We start from the raw sequence: 19761 nt of genomic DNA, 5'->3' as shown, positions 1-19761 counted from the left end.
TTAACATATTTATTTTATTGTATGTAAATATTTGGGGCTGTACATAAAGAATTAATGTCTAATCATAAGTGTATTCTAGGACTTCCTTTTTTTTTTTTTTTTGTAAGATTCTTTACTATGTGCATAAATTGGTGCATTACTTGGGATTAAACAAGCTGCAGAGGATAATGTCTCTTGCTTTATCAAGTACTCTTCCTAACTATCGACAGAAATATCAAAAATGTTTATCCAGGATGATGTGATCTCTTGCCACCAATTTTTCAAACCGAAGGAGAATCCAAAAATTTTATCAGTTTAGATTACACAGCACCAAAGATGTTCAGTGTAATGATTTCCCAACCTCTTTAGCACAATAAAGAAAATGCTTGCACACAGTTTTTGATGGAAGTTGGTAGCTGCAGATACCGCTTTCTTTCTCCTTTTTTTAGACATAACGTCACTAATGCATGTAGTATGCTGTATCAGGTAATTCTAGAGAGCTAATGATTGGCACATTACCTGCTCAGATTGTGTAGTTTATCATCTAACATTCCATTTATTTTATAATCATTTGCACCCTTTATTGCATAGCAAAATATAATATGTTTTATTATTTATTTCCAAAACATTAAGGATGAAGTTTCGAAACCACCGCTTGAGTCATGCAGTGTTTGGGAGAAAATATGCAGTTCTCAGGGGAAACTGACATACAGTTTAATAGTGAAAGATGCTGTAGGCCCATTACTAACTTCTTGGAATATTATGCACCTGTTTTTTCCTTACTGGAGTCCACCTGTGAAGACAATAGGAAACTTTGTCTAAGGGCCCATGCATCCGCCAACGTCGGGCATTCCCCTCAACTATAGAAACTAAAATGACTAAATGAGCATATGAGACCTGAAAAAGAGCTCTGCGTGGCTTGAAAGCTTGTCTCTTTCACCAATAGAAGTTGGTCCAATAAAAGATATTCTCACCCACCTTGTCTCTCTAAATGAGGGTATTGTCAATCACAAAGGCAAAAATCTCTCATAATTTGCATGTGTATAAACCTCTTTCTCCCTCCCAACCTAGTTTAAAAAAAAATCTCAAAGTTACCAAGCAAGAGTTATATGCTGCTTTCCTATGCAGTATTTCAATCCCAAACTATCTGTAAACTTGTTTCTTGTAAATCAAATATACCATGAACAGCTCTTTCACCCCAGATTAGAATCTGCACATTTGTTTGCATTGTGAGTTACATCTATGTCCTCCAAATTTAGGAGATAAGGATTTTGTTGGTTTTCACTGAAAATAATTGTTGCACTCTAACAGTAATAGAAATTGTGTGTCACAAGGAAGAAGAAATGTTAAAAAATATAAACCAGGGTATAACTGGTATATTAAAAGAAAATGCTTAGAAGGGGGGAGCCCAATTGATAATAGGGGCAAATAGTGAAATACAATCCGTGAAATGAATCCAATTTTAAAAGACTCCCATAAGAAAGGGATTAAAGAAATGTGTTTGTACACCAACACCATCTACTGGATACCAAGGGAAGCAGCAGAGAAACTAAGCTGAAATCTGAGCACTCATTTGGCACATGTCCAATAGGAATCAGAAGATGGACCCCTCCGACAGCCCTGAAATTAGGATATATAAAACTAAAGTTACCGTGTGCTCAAGAGAGTTGATTGAACCCAACACAAGCAGCTGCAGAATCCTAAATGCAACTGACACCTGAACCAGCTGGGTGGAAAAGTCTCTTTCCCCCATCCCAGGGTTAAGAGGATAAAAAGAAGTGCTGAGATTTCATTTCAAAGATTCTATTTTCCCTTATGGTCTTTAATATAAATGCCTGTAGGTTATCTTGCTGAGCCTTCACTCTCTAGCGAGAGCTCAAGTAACCATATTTTAGATTTTAACTGCTTTATAAGTCCATGCAAATTGATCTAAAACGGGTTCTCAAACTGGGGTTGTGACTTACATCAGGAGTCGTGAGCTGTCAGCCTCCATCCCAAACCCTGCTTCACCTCCAGCATTTATAATAGAGTTAAATATAAAAAAAGTATTTTTAATTTATAAGGGGGGGGGTCGCACTCAGGGGCTTGCTATGTGAAAGGGGGTCACCAGGACAAAAGTTTGAGAACCACTGGCTTAAAAGATATAGAAAAGAATTTTTAATCAATTGCTTTTAATATTCTAAACTTGTCCCGTGTGGACCAGTCCTGTCAAAGTGTAGTAACCATATTCTTAAAAGGGGTCTTAAAGACAAGTGCATTCTTGGAAGTATGATAAATGTGTGAGGAACTGAGAATTTATGACCATAAGTGAATGGAATAAGAATCTTGGTAATTTGCATTGCCTGTATTTTACTGTTGATTGTATGTCAGTGTGGTACTGGGTGAATTAATAAATTGTTGGTTGGTTAAAAATAAGTAAGTGCCCTGATTTGAGAGATACTGTTCAAGTTAAAAGTTGACCTGAAAAAGCCCAGAGTTAAAACTAGTAAGCTAGCTCTCTCTGTACTCAATAAAAGGAGTACTTGTGGCACCTTAGAGACTAACAAATTGATTTGAGGATAAGCTTTCATGAGCTACAGCTCACTTCCCAGCTATTGCCTCCCTTTCCAAGTGGCCAACCCTCTTTTTCTAGTGCCTCCGCTTCCACTTCTTCAGTTAGTGAAGGCCCAGCCCTATTGCTTTATTGTCGGAATGCTGTTGAAACATTCTGTCATTGTCCTCTCAGGCATGGCCTCCGACTACATGTGGGAGCCACGTTAATACTTCTAACTATAAAACAACAACATTATTTTGGAGGAATTTTAAGTCATTATTTGGCTGGCCTAAAAAGGGAAGGAATGATAAGTAATCACTGTTTTTTTCTCTTTCTACTAAGTGTCAGAGCAAGCTAATGCTGCTAGGAATAGAAACACTTCCAGAATCAGATGCTCAGGTAAGTCCATCTTTTCTGTACTGAGTGGACAATTTTTAGTTTTCTGTCAGACAAATACCAATGATCTTGCTTTTTTAGGAAATAGGCTAACATTCTTCACTTACCCTGTACAAAGTAGTCTCTTTTATCCTTATTGACTCAGTTAATAATGTGTGAACGTTTTACTCTCCGAGTATGCTCATATGCAGCAATTGCAGGAAAGTTGCATTTAAATTTACCAAATTGATTATGGGCAAAGCTAGCCAACCAACTTGACTGACTATTTAATGTTGTCCCTAGCAAAATATGGGGATAGGCAGGTCTTTCTAACAGCCATTTGTGCGTGTTGGTTTCTAGGGAATGGGAGAAGGCTTTAATGGACCTGTTCGTTGGGGAAGGTTTGTCTTGTGCTGAGTTGTTTTTTTTTGTGTATGGGGGGGACGGGACCTGAGAGATTATGTATAGAAGTATTTTATTGTCTGCTCTGTTTACTTGGGAAGTACTGTTTACTTGGGAACACTGCTGCACAGCTGCTCCCTGTTCATGGCTGTTTTAAGGAAGCAAAAATAGTTGAGTAGTGCTGCCACAAACTAGGAAACTGGACATCAAAGGAGCAAGTTTGAGCATGTGGGAATGGACTCCTTGGTCCTTGTAGTGTTTGGGAGGGTAGGATAAGCTGTGACCATTCATAAGGTAATCTGTTATATGTTTTTATAAACTTTATTCATGCACCCAGAGTTCTGGAAGGGAGTAGTTTTATAAATGGTAAAATACCAGGGGAGCTAATCCTGGGCCGAGTGGAGAACAAGTATTTGACAAAATAACACTTCTGTTTTACAGTTCTCCATGTGTAAGTTACTTAAGGATGCAATAACACAAAGTAGATGTATAAAATACAGTCAGATTGTTCCATCTGTTAATCAAAATTGAATATGCTACAAAAATTATTTCTGGACAAATAGAATCTGTATTTCTTGAATAAAACCCATATTAATTAAAAATTGTTTTTACCTTCATATATCAATCTCTTAATAGAAGTAAAATAATAGTTTAACACACAGTTCATATATTTATATAAAATAGAGTCAGGAAATGTAGCTCATGAGACAAATGTATAAAATATGTTTGTCCCACCGTAGAAGTCTGGGGGGGAAAATCTCTCCAGTATAAATAAAAATTAATTGTGGGGATAAAAACAAAACTCTGGTCTTGAGTTTAGGAAGTGTGAAGAAGTTTCTACAATATCCATGCAATTATTTTTTCTTTCTGTCATCAACTCAAAAAAACACTTTCTTCTTTCAATGTAGAGATGTGCTTGGTATTTGAGCTTGCAGGGTGAGACAATGAGCAAATGGGACTACAAAGATAGCACTTCTTGACATGCTGAAGATGTAGTCGTCTTGATGGTTGCACATTTCTTTTTCCTTCTCATCCCTTCCAGGCATAGGGGTTAGTCCTGCTAACACCTTTGCTTTATCTCCTATCCACATGTGACAGATGAGAAGGAAGACTGTGCATGTATGTTGGTCTGCTTTCAGTGGTTAATAGAACCAGAAAGGTTCCAGAGACCTCTCAGAGAGTTTGTTCCCCCAACAGACAATTTCTTTATGGTTTTTGTAGGCCTTTATAATATTCTTTTCCACTCTATCGTTGATGAGAAGACCCCCTAGACACCCTTGTTCACAGATGATATGCAACAAATGAGGCAAGAGGAAAGCTGGTTAGAGTGCAGAATTCTTGCACAGGGGCCGCTTGATTGTAGCATCAACTACTATATTTTTTAACTCCTGTACAGAAGTCAAAGAAAAAATTGTTTTCCTTCACTATAGTATCTGCAAAATCTCAGGGAGCCAATTTGTTCCATGTTGTAGATGGTCTAGTTAATCTGGACTCAGCTGGTCTGAGCCACTCTGTTGTGAGGAAATTTCTTCTTCTTTTCAGAAAAAATTGATCATATTAGGGGTGTGCTATCTGCTACTGTGCTGGAAGACCATAAGAATGGCCAGACTGGGACAGACCAATGGTCCATCTAGCCAAGTATCCTGTCTTCCAACAGTGGTGAATGCCAGGTGCTTCAGAGGGAATGAACAGAACAGGTAATCATCGAGTGATCCATCCCCTGTCATCCACTTCCAGCTTCTGGCAGTCAGAGACTAGGGACACTCAGAGCATGGGTTTGCATCCCTGACCAGCTTGGCTAATAGCCATCCATGGACTTATATTCTGTGAATTTATCTATTTCTTTTTTGAACCCCATTATAGTTTTGGCCTTCAAAACATCCCCTGACAATGAGTTCCACAGGTTGACGTGCTTTGTGTGAAGAAGTACTTCCTTTTGTTTGTTTTAAACCTGTTACCTATTGATTTCATTTGGTGACCCCTGGTTCTTGTGTCATATAAAGAAGTAAATATCACTTCCTTATTCATTCTGTAGACCTCAATCGTATCCCCCTTTAGTTGTTTCTTTTCCAATTTGAAAAGTCCCAGTCTTTCAAATCTCATACAGAAGCTGTTCCATACCCATAATTAAGGCTTTGTTTTAGTCACAGGTATTTTAGTAATAGTCATGGACAGGTCACGGGCAGTAAACAAAAATTCACATCCTGTGACCTGTCCATGACTTGTACTATATACCCCGACTAAATCTTGGGGGCTGCCCGGAGGGTGCTGCGAGTTCTGGAGGTGGGGAGGAAGGCTGGCTTCTCACGGCGCTCCCTGGAAGCGGCGACATGTCCCTCCCTCCCTTAGCTCCTCGCTCTGTGCACTGCAACCACCCCAAGTGCCGGTTCTGCAGCTCCCATTGGCTGGGAACGGCAGCCAGTGGCAGCTGCAGGGGCGGTGTCTGCGGGCAGAGGCAGCATGCAGAGCTAGGAGCTGAGTTAGGGAGGGAGGTGTTGCTGCTTACAGGGAGCCCCCCAAGGTAAGTGCCACCCAGAGCTCTCACCCCCTCCTGTGCCCCAAACCCCATCCCTGGGCCCCCTCCCACACCCAATCTCCTGCCGCTGCTGGGGGCGGTGGCCTGAGACTGCCCCAGCAGCAGCTGGTGTGGCTGGCCCAGGAGCTGCCTGAGCTGCTCAGGCTCAGGCTCCTAGGCCAGCCACACCAGCCGCTGCAGAAGTCATGGAGGTCCTGGAAAGTCACAGAATCTGTGACAAATTTGCAGCCTTACCCATAATCTTCCCTCCCCCCAGCCCCTTTCTCTGTACCTTCTCCAGTTCTAATGTATCTTTTGAGGTGGGGTGACCAGAACTGCACGTAGTATTCAAGATGTGGGCATACCATGGATTTGTATAGTGGCATTATGATATTTTCTGTTTTATTATCTATCCCTTTCCTAATGGTTCCTAACATTGTTAGCTTTTTTGACTGCCACTGCACATTGAGTGGATGTTTTCAGAGAGCCAGCCACAATGACTCCAAGATCTCTTTCTTGAGTGGTGATAGCTAAATTAGATCCAATAATTTTGTATGTATCGGTGGGATTATGTTTTCCAATGTGCATTATTTTGCGTTTATCAACATTGAATTCCACCTGACATTTTGTTGCCCAGTCACCTAGTTTTATGAGATCCCTTTGTAACTCTTTGCAGTCTGCTTTAGACTTAACTATCTTGAATAATTTTGTATTGTCTGCAAATTTTGCTACCTCACAATTTACTCTGTTTTCCAGATCGTTTATGAATATGTTGAACAGTACTGGTCCCAGTACAGAATGTTGCGGGACACCACTATTTATCTTTCTCACTTCTAAAAACTGGCTATTTATTCCTATCCTTTGTTTTCTGTCTTTGTCATGAGAAGACCTTCCCTTTTATCCCATGACTGCTTACTTTGCTGAAGAGCCTTTGGTGAGGGATCTTGTCAAAAGCTTTCTGAAAGTCCAAGTACACTATATTCACTGGATCACCCTTGTCCATATGTGTGTTGACCCTCTCACAAAGAATTCTAATAGATTGGTGAGGCATGATTTCTCTTTACAGAAAACATGTTCAATCTTCCCCAACAAATTGTGTTCGTCTGTGTGTCTGATAATTCTGTTTTGTACTATAGTTTCAACCAAATTCCCTCGTATTGAAGTTAGGCTTACCAGCCTGTGATTGCCAGGATCGTCTTTGGAAACTTTAAAAAAAAATTGATGTCACATTGGCTGCTCTTCAGGCATCTGGTACAGAAGCTTATTTAAATGATAGCTTACTTACCACAGTTACAAGAAGTCGGTGGCACCTTAAAAACTAACAGATTTATTTGGGCATAAGCTTTTGTGGGTAAAAAACCCACATCTGAAGAAGTGGGTTTTTTACCCACGAAAGTTTATGCCCAAATAAATCTGTTAGTCTTTAAGGTGCCACTGGACTCCTTGTTGTTTTTGTGGATACAGACTTACATGGTTACCCCCTGATACTTGATACCACAGTTAGTAGTTCTGCAATTTTATATCTGAAAGACAAAAATCTTGAGGAGACAGAAGGCCTAATCTTTGCTAGAATTTCAGCTAGTGGGGTGTCCACTGAGGTACCAGAAGTGTTGAGAGAGGGTAGACTGCCTTTTGTTTTAGATAGCCTTTATAGCCTCGCTCAAGAAGTCATAGGTTGATATTAATATCGCCAATTATTGCCAGTATCCCATCTTCCCTTAGAGTAAGTATATGGATATGGTTATAGTGAGAGAAATCTCACAGTATCCAGATGCCTTTGGTCTCTGACTCTTGTCAGTCTGTGTATAAACCTGGCTTTGGCATAGTGAATGCATTGACTGGATTGGTTGATGGATGGAAATCAGGTATCCATGCTGGTATTTTTAGATCTGTCATCTGATGCCATTGATCATGAGTTGATGTTGATGGGGTGCCTTCCAGCGGCCTTGTTCTTTCGTCTAGGAGAAATCGCAGTGGGTAGTTGTGGGTGATTGCTCCTCTTCCTAAAGGGCTCTTGAGTGATGGATACTATCCTGGCACCCTTCCTGTTTCAACGTGTATGTAGAATTTAAAAGGATTACAAAGCAGGCTCAGGGTATTGTGTTCTCAGTATACTAATGACACCCAACAGTATGTGTCTATCTCATCCAACTTGGCAATGATGTGGTTTAGTATCTCAGCCAACAAGCAGTTGAGATTGGAACATAGATCAGAGTGAGCTGATTAAAACTCTACCCATACAAGACTGATGTGATGATGGTGGAGGTAATGGAACTAGAGAGTGCTTCCATCATTGGCCGTCAGAGTTCGCAACTTTGGGGGGTGATGTTAGCCTTTCAGCTGCTTTAGATGATCATATTATCGCAGTAATCTGTCTACTTTTTATCATCTGCAGCTGGCAAAATGGTCGTGACCTTTTCTTTCAGATGCCAACTTTGCCACTGTTGTCAATGGCTTTGTCACTTCAAGATTAGATTATTGTAACGTGCTCTATTTGGGACTTCACTTTTATTAAGCAGGGCACATGATAACCGTGCTCTGGGATCTGCCTGGCTTCCTGTTGCTCATGATCTGTAAAGATTTTAATGGCCTGGAACCTGCCTGCCTGAGAGAGTGCCTCTTCCCCTGCAACGTACTGCCCCAACTGCAGTTGCTGGAGGCACTCAAATTATAATCCTCTACTTATAAAAGAAAGGGTGTTGCCATTAGGGCATTTTCTATGAGGGCCCTGCGACTTTGGAACATGCTCCCCATCCAAAATAGATTTTATGACCACATAGGCACACTGAAAAAGCCAATTGTCTGATAGGGCTTGAGGGGAAGAATAAGGGTGGGTGTTCCTTAGTATGATTTGGGTAAGGGGCTTTTCTGGAATTTTTCTTTTTTAGTGTCTGTTGCTGAAGTAAATTATCTCTGATTATTTTAAGACTACTGGCTGGCAGAGTTTATTTGTATATTAATACTGTAAGTACTCAGATTTTTATGTGTGCATTCTTCATGTCAAATATAAATAAAGACCTGATAAGGGAATTGGCTGATTCTGTGATCAGAGACAGTGCTACAGTATTGCAGAAGAATGGGCATTGCCTATCCTATGAAAGTAACTTTCTAGGCAGGATATTTATATGACAGCTATATTTTCTATTCCTCCTCCCCCCCCCCCCCTCGCCCCTTCGGTTAAAACTACTATAATGGTTCTCTCAAGCTGTGAAAAGCTGACCTTAATTTGTCAGTTCCTGATATTTTTATTATGTGAACTTGGCTGATGATTCATAGTGCGTCTTAATCTTGAATTTTTTTAGCTGCGTGAAAGCCAAATTGAGTCTGCCCTACCTTTTATGGAATGCATGATCATTACAGTAGCTTTTGTACTTAAATGTATACTTCATTTATTACTAAATTACTTTTTTTTTAAAAAAATGCAAAAGTCTGTACCTTTCTTACTGTATTTAAATGCTCTGGAAATAGAGGAAAGTATTACTGTTTCATGTCTCCTGCAACTGGGAATGGCAAACATTTTGATAAATGGAAGCGAAGGTTGTTTAGCTTCATTTTTCATATGATCTCCTGAATTGGTATTTGTATTTTCCAGCTGCAGTTTCTCAGTGTATCTCAACAGCAGCAGTACACTAGGGGGCTGATTTGCCCTTTCTTCAGCAGCTGAACACTACTAAAATAAAGCTCTGTTAAGTTAGAGGAGTAGTCCTGTAGTGGGGCAGCTGCTCCACTCCTGGAGAACAGGTTAAAACAGCCAAACTAGGCTGATTGGAGTAGCAGTCACAGCTGAGGCCAGCTCAATTGGGGCCCAGCTGGCCCTGATAACAGGGCTGTGGGCCAGAAGCTGGAGGAGTCTCACTCTAGCCCGGGAGTGGGAAGGGCTAGCTGCCTGAGAGCGAGGTACCTGAAGTGGAGTAGTGCTGGGGAACAGGGCAAGGGAGCTGGGGAACTCCAGCCTGGTAAACCCCCAGGCTGCAGGCCTTGGTGAAGGTCTACACAGGTACTGGGGTTTCAGAGGTGCAGCCCGGGGTTAGGGAGAGGGAGCTGGTCCAACCTCCTTGCCAATGATGAGTGGCCATTACAAACTGCAGTCTGCCCCAGTGAATGGGGGCTACCTGATGACTGGTAGTAGCCACTGAGGCAAGGTGGGTTTAGAGGATTGGGGGTTCCCCTGGGAGGGGAGACTCAGAGCGACAGGGTACTGCCTCAGGTAAAGGGCACCGGGGTCCAGTAGGGACACAGGGCCAGCGGCAGGCGAGACACCAGCCTGCAGAGGGTGCTCCATACGTTGGAGAGCTAATTCCCTGGATGACCAGCAGGAGGCGCTGCACCGGTGAGTCATCGCTTTGCTACAAGTCCTTTTTACACAGATACAAATATGTTGGCCCTTACACATAAAATGAAGACTTAAAAATTTGGATTTTGAATTGCTATAAGATAAGAGGTAGTATACTTAAATGTTTTAAAAGTTGTCATGGATGCTACTAACTTGTGTTCTGTGACCTGCATTGGCTGCCTGTTAGTTTCCAGATTGATTTTTAAGTTATTGGTTTTGATTTAGAAAAGACTGGGACCTACCTGTCAAAGAAGCCACCTATCTCTCTCTCCATGACATTACTGCTACAGTTGTGGTCAGCAGAGGCACTGACTTTTCCTCAGTGATCTGGAAGTAAATCTGAAATCACTGCTGATAAAACTTGCAGATGACATGGTTGTTGGAGTGGTAAATAATAATGATGAGCACAAGGGAGTCATACGGAACAATCTGGATCCCTTGGTAAGCTAGGCCCATTCAGACAAAATGCAAAGCTTGACAGCTAGGAACAAGGCCATACCTGCAGAATGGGGTAGAAGACTGTATCCTGGAAAATAGTGACACTGAAAAGGATTTAGGGGTCAGGATGGACAAGCAGTTCAACATGAGATCCCAGTGTGGTGGTGATGCAAAAAGAGCTAATCCGAGCCTTGGATGTATAAGCAGTGGTGTAGAAGTGAGGAGGTGATTTAACCTCTGTATATGGCCTTGGTGAAACTGGTGATAGAGTACTGTATACAGTTCTGGTGTCCAGATTTTAAAAGGAATGTTGACAAATTGGAGAGGGTGCAGAGAATAGCCACAAAAATTATTCAAGGCTATGGAAAGTGCTTTACAGTGAGAGGTTTAAAGAGCTTAATCTGGTTAGTTTATCAAACAGAAGATTGAGAGGTGACTTAATTATAGTATACAAGTACATCATAGGAAGAAAATATCAGGTGCTCGGAGTATTTTAATCTAGAATGGCTGGAAGCTGAAGCCAGACAAATTCAAATTTTAACAGTGAGAGTGATAAACCATAGGAACCAACTACCAAAGGAAGTGGTGAATTCTCCATCTTCTGTTGTAATCAAATCAAGACAGGATGTCTTTCCGGAAGACATGCTTTAGCCAGCCACAAGTTATGCTTTAATCAAACACAAGTTATTAGATTCAATACAGGGGTAACTGAGTAAAATCTATAGTCTGTGATACACAGGTCCAATTAGATCAGTGTTTCTCAAATGCAGCCGCTGTGGCTCTTCTTGCGGCTACAGCCTCCTGGGCTCTATTTGGGGGAGGCTGGGGGTGGGGCAGCAGCAAAGCACCATCTCCTCTCCTGGGGCTGCCTGCCGGGTTTGGTCCCTACCACCCTCCAGAGCCATAAACACTGTAGGAGCAAGCAACCAGTGTGAGTTCCCCACCTTTCCAGGGGCAGTATGTCCCGGGCTTCAGGCTTCCGCCCTAGGGTGGTGGGCAGCAGGCTCTCTCCCCCGGCTGCAGGGCTTTGGGCTCCATCCCTGGACTCCCCATTGGCCCTGACCCCCCTGCCTCCTTACCCGCCTCCTCATCCAGGGCTTAATTTGTCCTCCAGCATGCCAGGGCTCAGTAAGTCTGCTGTGAAAAGTGATATTAACCAATATACAAATATCACTTTTCACAGTAGCAGACTTACTAACTAGCAATCTAAAGAAAATAACACGCAAAGCACCTTATTTTTGTTTCTAATCTGTTTAGGTTCAGTAAAGAAGAGAGACAACTGTACATTATTTTTTATGATTGAGTCTGCCAAAAAAAACCCAACCCTACATAAATAAATTACAATGATCTGGACGTGTATATGTGCACAGTTATTTGTTTTTCCTAAAGTTAATTAAGTATTTTAGGAAAAATTCTCAGAGCTGCAACCAGCAAGATTTGGTGGCCGCACTCTGAGGCCACCAAAAAATATGTTGAGAGAACCCCTGTATTAGAAGATCTAATGGTCCTTTCTGACCTTAAACTTTATCAGTCATAGTAGGCAGCTGGCAGAATGTTCTCCATTAGGATCCCGGGCTTTTCCTGTCCAGGTCGTAACAACCCAAATTTGTCACTTTTCAGGGCATGCTGGAAGGTCTGCCTTTTCTTCCTAGTTCGTGAGGAAATGGAAGATAGCTACAGCTGGGTGTGGGGCTCTGGAGATTGTGTGTGGGGTTGATTGATTTCAGTTATACTTATGTTGTCACTCTTACTTGAACTGATCTGGTGGACTTGACAGGTCTCTTTGTTTTAGTGTATTTTTTAAAAAATATTGTCAAGGGCACGCAGAGCACTGGATTGGGTGATCTTTTACTTTTGTCTGTATAAATCTAAATAATTAAGTTCTAAGTAGTTGTTGTACATTATCAAAGCAAATAGACTGCAAGCAATAGTGATTCTAAAAACTAGTAAAATGTGCTCCATTGTACCTTCCAGATTCTTCCTCATGGAATACTAAATCATTTTTTTACCATGTTGTGTCTCATCGTACTGAAATACTATTCAGCACATTTCAAGAGTTAGCTTTTAAATACTCTTTTTTTTCTTCTTCTTGTTTTACAGCTTTCCTTGTTAACGATGCGAGTGAAGGCTTTAACAGCAGAGTATAATCAGTGGCAGAAACGAAGTCCTGAGAGTAAGGATTTTTATTAATATTTTTATAGACTTTGTTTAAAACCAAAGTTTATATGATTCTTGGATTTACAACATCTCGTTTATCCAAGTATCTGAGTGTGCATATGTAGAATATTTATATTGCATGCATCATCACACCTAGGTACCTTGCAGAAATTAAAATGAACTACAGTACTGCCTACAATAGTGTCCTTCCACTTTTGTCTCTGTGCTTTCTTCCTTGTAGCACCGACATCTGAGTTGGCACCTGTTGAAATGATTGAGGCAGTTCACAACTTAGAGCTACTGTTTCTCTCTCTTAAGGCTATGTCTACACTACGACTTATGTCAGCAAAATTTGTGTGTCTCAGGACTGTGAAAAAACACACTTCGGAATGACATAAATTTCACTGGCATAAATGGTCATTGCACAGGGCAATGTCAGCAGGAGAGCTTTCTCCCGTCAGCATAGAGCAGCTACATGAGATATCTTACAGCGGTGCAGCTGCATCAGTACGGCTGTATTGTTGTAAGCTCTCTAGTGTAAACATAGCCTAACACTCCCTTTCATTAGAATGGGATTTGTTGGTGTTCAGCACTCCTAAAACTCAGGCCACCAAAGATGTGAATAATATTCCAGGAGGTTAACAATAAACCTCTATACAATTTCTGAAGAGCTTCCAACAAGAATTCTGGCCTTTAGAATTTAGAAATTACAGGAGCGTTCTGGCAGAAAACTCCTGTTGCTGTTGAGGGTTTATAGGTAACCAATACCCTGAAATGCATCCAATGTTGGATTCAGAAGCAGTGCAAAACATTTATTACATGTGTGGTGTGTTCATGTTGGCCTGCTCCAGTCAAGAAATGGACTGTCATAGTGTCTACTAGCTGAAATTTTCAAGATAACTTTGAGGGTAACCCAATTACAGTACATTACGATATCCTTTTTGGATTTAGAGTTCAGACACCAGGCCAAACAAAGGTAGAGGTACTTTGGGCCATTACAGCCTTTTGGGAATCCAAGAACAGTTACTGATCCAGTAATTCCGTAACATTTGCAGATCCCCTGAGATAAAGGGTATGCATCCTTCCTGTGTTCTTAGGAGTCATTATCAGACAAAATATGCATAGCCCTATCAATTCTTCAGGATGCCGTCTTCTACCCACCAGCTTTGGCCTTAATTGCGTTGTAGTTAACTTGCTTTTTACCCAAGACCCTAATTTGGCCAGGCACTGGAAAAGCAACATCCAACAGAATCTATTTGACAGGAAGACACAAAACTGAATATCCTCTGATGGTACTATAGCCCAAAATGTCGTCGTCTTCTCCACAATGGAAGATTGGATCTGGATAGAACAGATTAATTCTTAATCGGCAACGGTCCTTTTTCCATACAAACTTATTTTAGAATTTGTCTACGTGAAGAAATTTAGCAGCATGATTATACTGGTATAGCTCTCCGCGTGCACTCTCTTATATCGGAATAAGAGTGCCTTTTTTAGTTTAGCTTATGTTGCTTCCAGAGTGATTGGATCACAATGCAAACTGCATATCATGGCTTTCAACAGTTTATAACTCAGCAATAGCTGAACAGATTGTCATAGGAACAGCAATAGGCTCCTCTCCTCTGCTAAATTTCAGGTACCTATGGTGTACCTTGGAAGTGTTAGTTCTTCAAAGGAAGAATTAAAACAAATTACAATGGAAAGTATTAGGCAACCTTAATTTAGGAGTTACTACCCTATTTAATATCAACAGAATAAATTTTAAATAGAATGTTTGTTTGTTTTTTTAAACTTTCCACAAGATATCAGAGCTTTGATTTTGTATTATTGTGCTGGGTACGAGTCCTAGTTATGGACCAAGACCTCATTGTGCTAGGCACTGTACAAACACAGAACAAAAATACAGTCTCTACCCCAAAGAGTTTACAATCTAAATATAAGACAAAACAATAGATGGATACAGACAGATGCAGAAGTACAAGAAATCAATGAGAGTACATTGGTGGTAGGCAGTGGTCACAGTATACCAGAACCTAACCGTCTCTTCCTAAACTTACTACTTTTTTTTCTCCTTATATATAGGGTGATAAGAATTTCCATAATGGAAAAGCATCCGTAGTTTGTGTGGTCTGGGAACCTGTCTCTAGCGGTGGTCAGTTCCAAATGCTTCCGATGAAGGGGTAGTCCAAAATTAGACCCATTGTACCAAATTGTGCAATACTATCCTATGGGGAATATTTCTTGTTGGCCACTGCTGCTGATCATCCTTGTAACATAAGGATTGCAAGCACTTTTAATTTTTTTCTAGCTAAGATAACTGCTGATGTTTTTGTTACTGTAAATATTTAATCATTTTTAAAACTTTAAGCTATTTGTGTTACAAAAATAGATTCTTGTGGCATTAAATATTTTTAGCATTATATTTGAGTATCGGCTCATAATTTATTTGCACATGGTTAGATTTCTTATTACATATGTTAATTTTATAGTACAGAAATTTTGTGTGTATAATGTATAAATAACTTTGAGAGACAAGGTGGGTGAGGTAATATTACTTCACCCACCTTGTCTCTTTAATATCCTGGGACCAACACAGCTACAACTGTATTCCATACAACATATAAATAACTTACCTTTCTGCAGTCTAGGCTTCCCCTTGTTACTTATAATTCTCTTTTGAGCCAATTCGTTGAAGAATGGGAGATGGGGGTTAACTTTTGAGATGTCATAAGATTATGGCCATTATATGAAAATAAAGAACTACCATGCTTTCATTTTTCTGTGTCCATCTGGAACTTTCTCAGCGTACCTATCCCTCACTGTGTGAGAGAGAGCGAGAAGATGCTTCATTAATAGAAAATGCTGTCTGAATGATGCTAAATATGGGATAGGAATATTAGTCAAGTTGCCACAACTCAATATTAGAGCCTGAATATCAGGCTTTCTTGTACCCTGCTGTATATTTTTAGCAATAACCAGTACAGTTACTATAATTGAGAGTCTGTCAGCATTTCCATTATAAACCTTGCTTTTGGGGGTTATAACTTGGCAGTTACAAATTTCATTGGGCACAATCTTGGCACGCAGGCTTGAATCCACAATGCAAATTTTTATTTTTGCAAGACTCTTTAGTCTCTTGTTCTTTCTGGGTTTCTGATACTCTATATATAGCTCTAGAGATGCTTAATCAGCTAAATTATAACTTTTTAACAAGCAGTTGGCACTTAAAATAGATTTGAATTTTTCTCTTTTCAAAATAAGAATTAACCACATTTTAAAGTTTTTATAAAAAATATGTGGTCTATGTATAGTACCTTTTTTGTGTGCATAGTATCAATATTGTGCCAGATTCCTATCACTTGAATCGGAGTTTCCATACAAAGGCTTGCATAGTAATGATTCCTTGCATTGCTAACATCTGGTAGTATTTTGCATTGCAATCATGCTACACATTGGCGTGCTATTCCATTTGCAATCTCCAGGCTTGATTTTTTTGTACATTTTGTATGTAGGAATAAAACCACACACCAGGAGAAGGCTCCAACCGATAGAAGATGCATCAGCATATATGCCTAATGACTAAAATTGCCTTTAGCACGTCACCCCAGTGCTCCATGGTATGCACTGGCTCACCATTGAATACAGACCAATTCAAAGTCTCAATCCTGATAGTCAGAGTCCTTCATAGAATTGGCCTTAGCTACTAAAGAGATTCCCTCTCCTTCTACAACCACGACCTCCACAAGTCATAACACAGGAGACAGAATTTACTGCATGTGGACTGTTGAATTCTCTTCTGCAGGAGATTGTTACTTTTATTTTTAAATACTTGGTGGGCACTCAGATATTACAATTAAAGGAGCCATATAAGTACTTAGGTAGAAATGCTTAAAGTTGAAGGAAGTGGTAGGAAACAAGTGATTTGAATGGACTGAAGTGGATAATTCAAGATAGAAAGAAGAAAAGGAGTACTTGTGGCACCTTAGAGACTAACAAATTTATTTGAGCATAAGCTTTCGTGAGCTAGAGTTCACTTAAAGGATTTCAGATCATCACAAACTGTAGAAAATTGGTTTCTTTGGATTCTTCATGTCAAATATCATGGACTGGAACTTGGCCTATTGAAAGGGAAGAGCAGAACTCTGACTAAATGGATTCTGCATTTGAGACATTTTCAAGTCATTGTCATCACGAAATATAGCCATGATGATGATTAAAGTCACTGTACAGGGCCTCCAGTAGCTCTTTAACATCAGCTTAGTTCAGGGATGCTCTGCTCATCTTTTGTGTATATATATGATTTTACTTCTGTCTCACATACTCGTAATTCTTTATCTGACTTTTTTTTTTTAATCACACTTTAATTGAACACACTTTGGGTGCAGAAATCTTCCTTGTTTCAGTATCAGGTCATACTCTGATCGCTGCTGAAATCACTACTTCACAGTTTGTTCAATATTCATGGAAGTTTAACCAAACTTTTATTTAAAAATCTTTTAAAATAGATTTATTTTTGCAAATTTATCAAGCCCACCCTATATTTTGGAAGACATCTAATGCTTCTATATGGGGAGCTATAATTTCTTTCCCTTTTAGTAAAAAGAAATCTTTATCACAGGAATTTCTTATGTTAGGATGAGATATTATGGATCTTGATGTCCAAATTTTGACATACAAATATGCTTCTGGTGATATAACGATTTGAAGCTGCTATGGTAGCTTTAATTTCTCTCATAACATAAAAAGTTGCAAATGCACGCTTTAGTTTCTCAAAATCCATGCTTTTATTCTCATATAAGCAAAGCAGGGAGGATGATCGCATACCTAATCAACTCTTCAAATCTCCTGAAGGGGATTGATTACAAGATCTATCAAACAACCTGGAAGCTCTGAAATAATGAAATCTGAGATGATCTCTTGCATTTGCACCTTTTTAAAAAGAATCTCTCTTTCTGTGATAATCGGCTTTCTCCATAATTTAATTCATTTTTTAAAAATGATGTCCAAATACCTTTTCTTTTTATTGAACAAACTGGATTTTTTGAGTGAAGGGTGACTTTGTTAGTGTAAACATAACCTAACACACGAAGTTCAAAAGGTTTTGGAGATAAGTATTATAAATGACTTCAGAATATGTTAATTGATCCCTTGTGGAAGATTTTTTTTTTTTTTTTAAACAAAGGGGAGGGTCTTCTCATGTTCTTCTAATTACCTCAGTTTCTCTTATTCTTAAAAAAGACTTAAATCCTGAGAAAGGTATCTTGTATCAAACAATCTTCTTACATAACTTGGATTTAAAATGTTTTGCAAAAACTTGGGCTTGTAGGCTGGAGGAAGTTCTGTCATACCTATTGATCAGACAAGTTTTATTAAAATTGGAATTCAGTTTGTGATATTTGTGGAGTAATGTGTGCAGTTTGGACCATGGGGGAAATTGATATTAAAACAATGTTTTCCTCAGTGCAGATTAGACATTTGATAGGGCCAGTCTTTTGAGATTTGACTTCATCCCTATGATGATGCTAATGGTATGTCTTCCTCAAAAGTCAGACCTGTTTATTTTGCTAAATTTATTAATTGTTTGTTTTTCCTGGTTTTTTTAATATAATCAGGTTTATTTTTCAGTAATCTCCACCAATCCAGATGTCCTGGTAGCATTAGGAAAGGAAGAGGTAAGTGTCTTACTACCAAGTAATGAACTATCTTCTTACAAGTAGGTGGTTGTTTTGTTTTTTTGGGGGGTGGGGGGAGGTTTAGGAGTTTCTTTTCATATGATTGGCTAGCCATAAGAAATTTGTGTGTGCTTATTTGAGCACTATTAATTTTTTAATTTGCTTTTTCCTGAACTTTGTTGTAAGTACTGAATATTTTTAGTTGTAGTGAAAATGATCTTTTTAATAGAACTTACTGTACAGTGTCTTTTATGTTTAAGATGTGATTTTTAAAAAATAATGTGCTGTGCCGAAGAGGCAGTACTCTTAGTTCTAGAATTTGGTAGGAATAATATATGCAAATACCTATTTGAGATCTTCCAGACTGGGGGAGAAAGGACAAATAAAGAATGTTAGTGGTAGCATTTCAATATATTGGTTGGACATTGGTATGTAACTTTAGCTGGGAATATTCTTGTGGCTATAACGTTGAAATGAATAGTTATACTTTGGCTAACACACAAAGACACATTTAGATTATATGGGTTTTGTTTAAAAATAACTTTTGCTTCACCTACCTTTTTGGTTTGGCTACCTCCCAGAAACTTTCCTCTGCCTTGTATCAGTCAGGCCAGGGAACCAAACTGCCAATACAAGTGCTCTTTTAACAAAAAGATTGGCTATGTATTTTCCTTTGAGTGAATATCCTCTCCACTACATGTTTGGTTTGACATTCCGTTTTGTGGTTAGCTTAGCTGAGGGATACAACATTTCTCATAAATCCTGTGTATATAAAACCCTTCTGCTCCTGGGGAATATTTTCTGTATTTCATTTGTACTTGTTGTGAGCTAAACTTAAATTTTATTTTATAATTACATAATACAGGGACTGTGATTGGGTGTATAGACCCCACACTGATGAGGAAGGTGCCAGACAGGACGTGGGGGCAGGGCTAGATGGGAGGCCTTTAAAAGGGAGACAGCTGCAGTCAGCTGAGGTGAAGGAGCAGGATTGCTAAATAGGAGACTGCTGGGATCACTCCTGGAGCCACAGGAGGAAGATCCCATCTAGGAGATCTTCACCCTATCCCTGTGGGGAGTGAAGTCCCGCAAAGGGTATGGACCTATGTAAGAAGGAAGGAACTAGGGCCTGTGACAGAACCTCCCAGTGCAAGTAACTGGGTGCGATCAGGTTGTCCCACCATCTGGGAGACAAACCTCAGGGAACTCCTATTCAGGGACACAAAGGCATCTAAAGGTAGTATATAGTGGAGAGCCCCAAACTTATTAAGGGAGCCACTTCAGTCTCAAAAGGACAGAGCATCTCAGGGTTAGTCTTCAGCAAGCCGTGCATCAACTAAGGACCCAGTCCACTGAG

At 39.8% G+C, this 19761-nt stretch overlaps 1 protein-coding gene across 2 annotated transcripts in view; it reads left to right on the top strand.

The window, feature by feature from the left end:
* CENPK (centromere protein K) overlaps positions 1 to 19761 on the top strand; it is a 49532-nt gene that overhangs the window by 12498 nt on the left and 17273 nt on the right. For both annotated transcript variants that reach the window (XM_007058993.4, XM_043546965.1), the window contains exons 4-6: positions 2855 to 2911; positions 12676 to 12748; positions 18358 to 18404. In XM_007058993.4, the coding sequence (XP_007059055.1) occupies positions 2855 to 2911; positions 12676 to 12748; positions 18358 to 18404 (177 nt within the window). The remainder of the gene's footprint in view (positions 1 to 2854; positions 2912 to 12675; positions 12749 to 18357; positions 18405 to 19761) is intronic.

Source organism: Chelonia mydas, chromosome 5 (assembly GCF_015237465.2).
Source record: "Chelonia mydas isolate rCheMyd1 chromosome 5, rCheMyd1.pri.v2, whole genome shotgun sequence".
NCBI classification, from domain to species: Eukaryota; Metazoa; Chordata; order Testudines; family Cheloniidae; genus Chelonia; species Chelonia mydas.
This window is presented reverse-complemented; position numbering and strand designations above follow the sequence as displayed.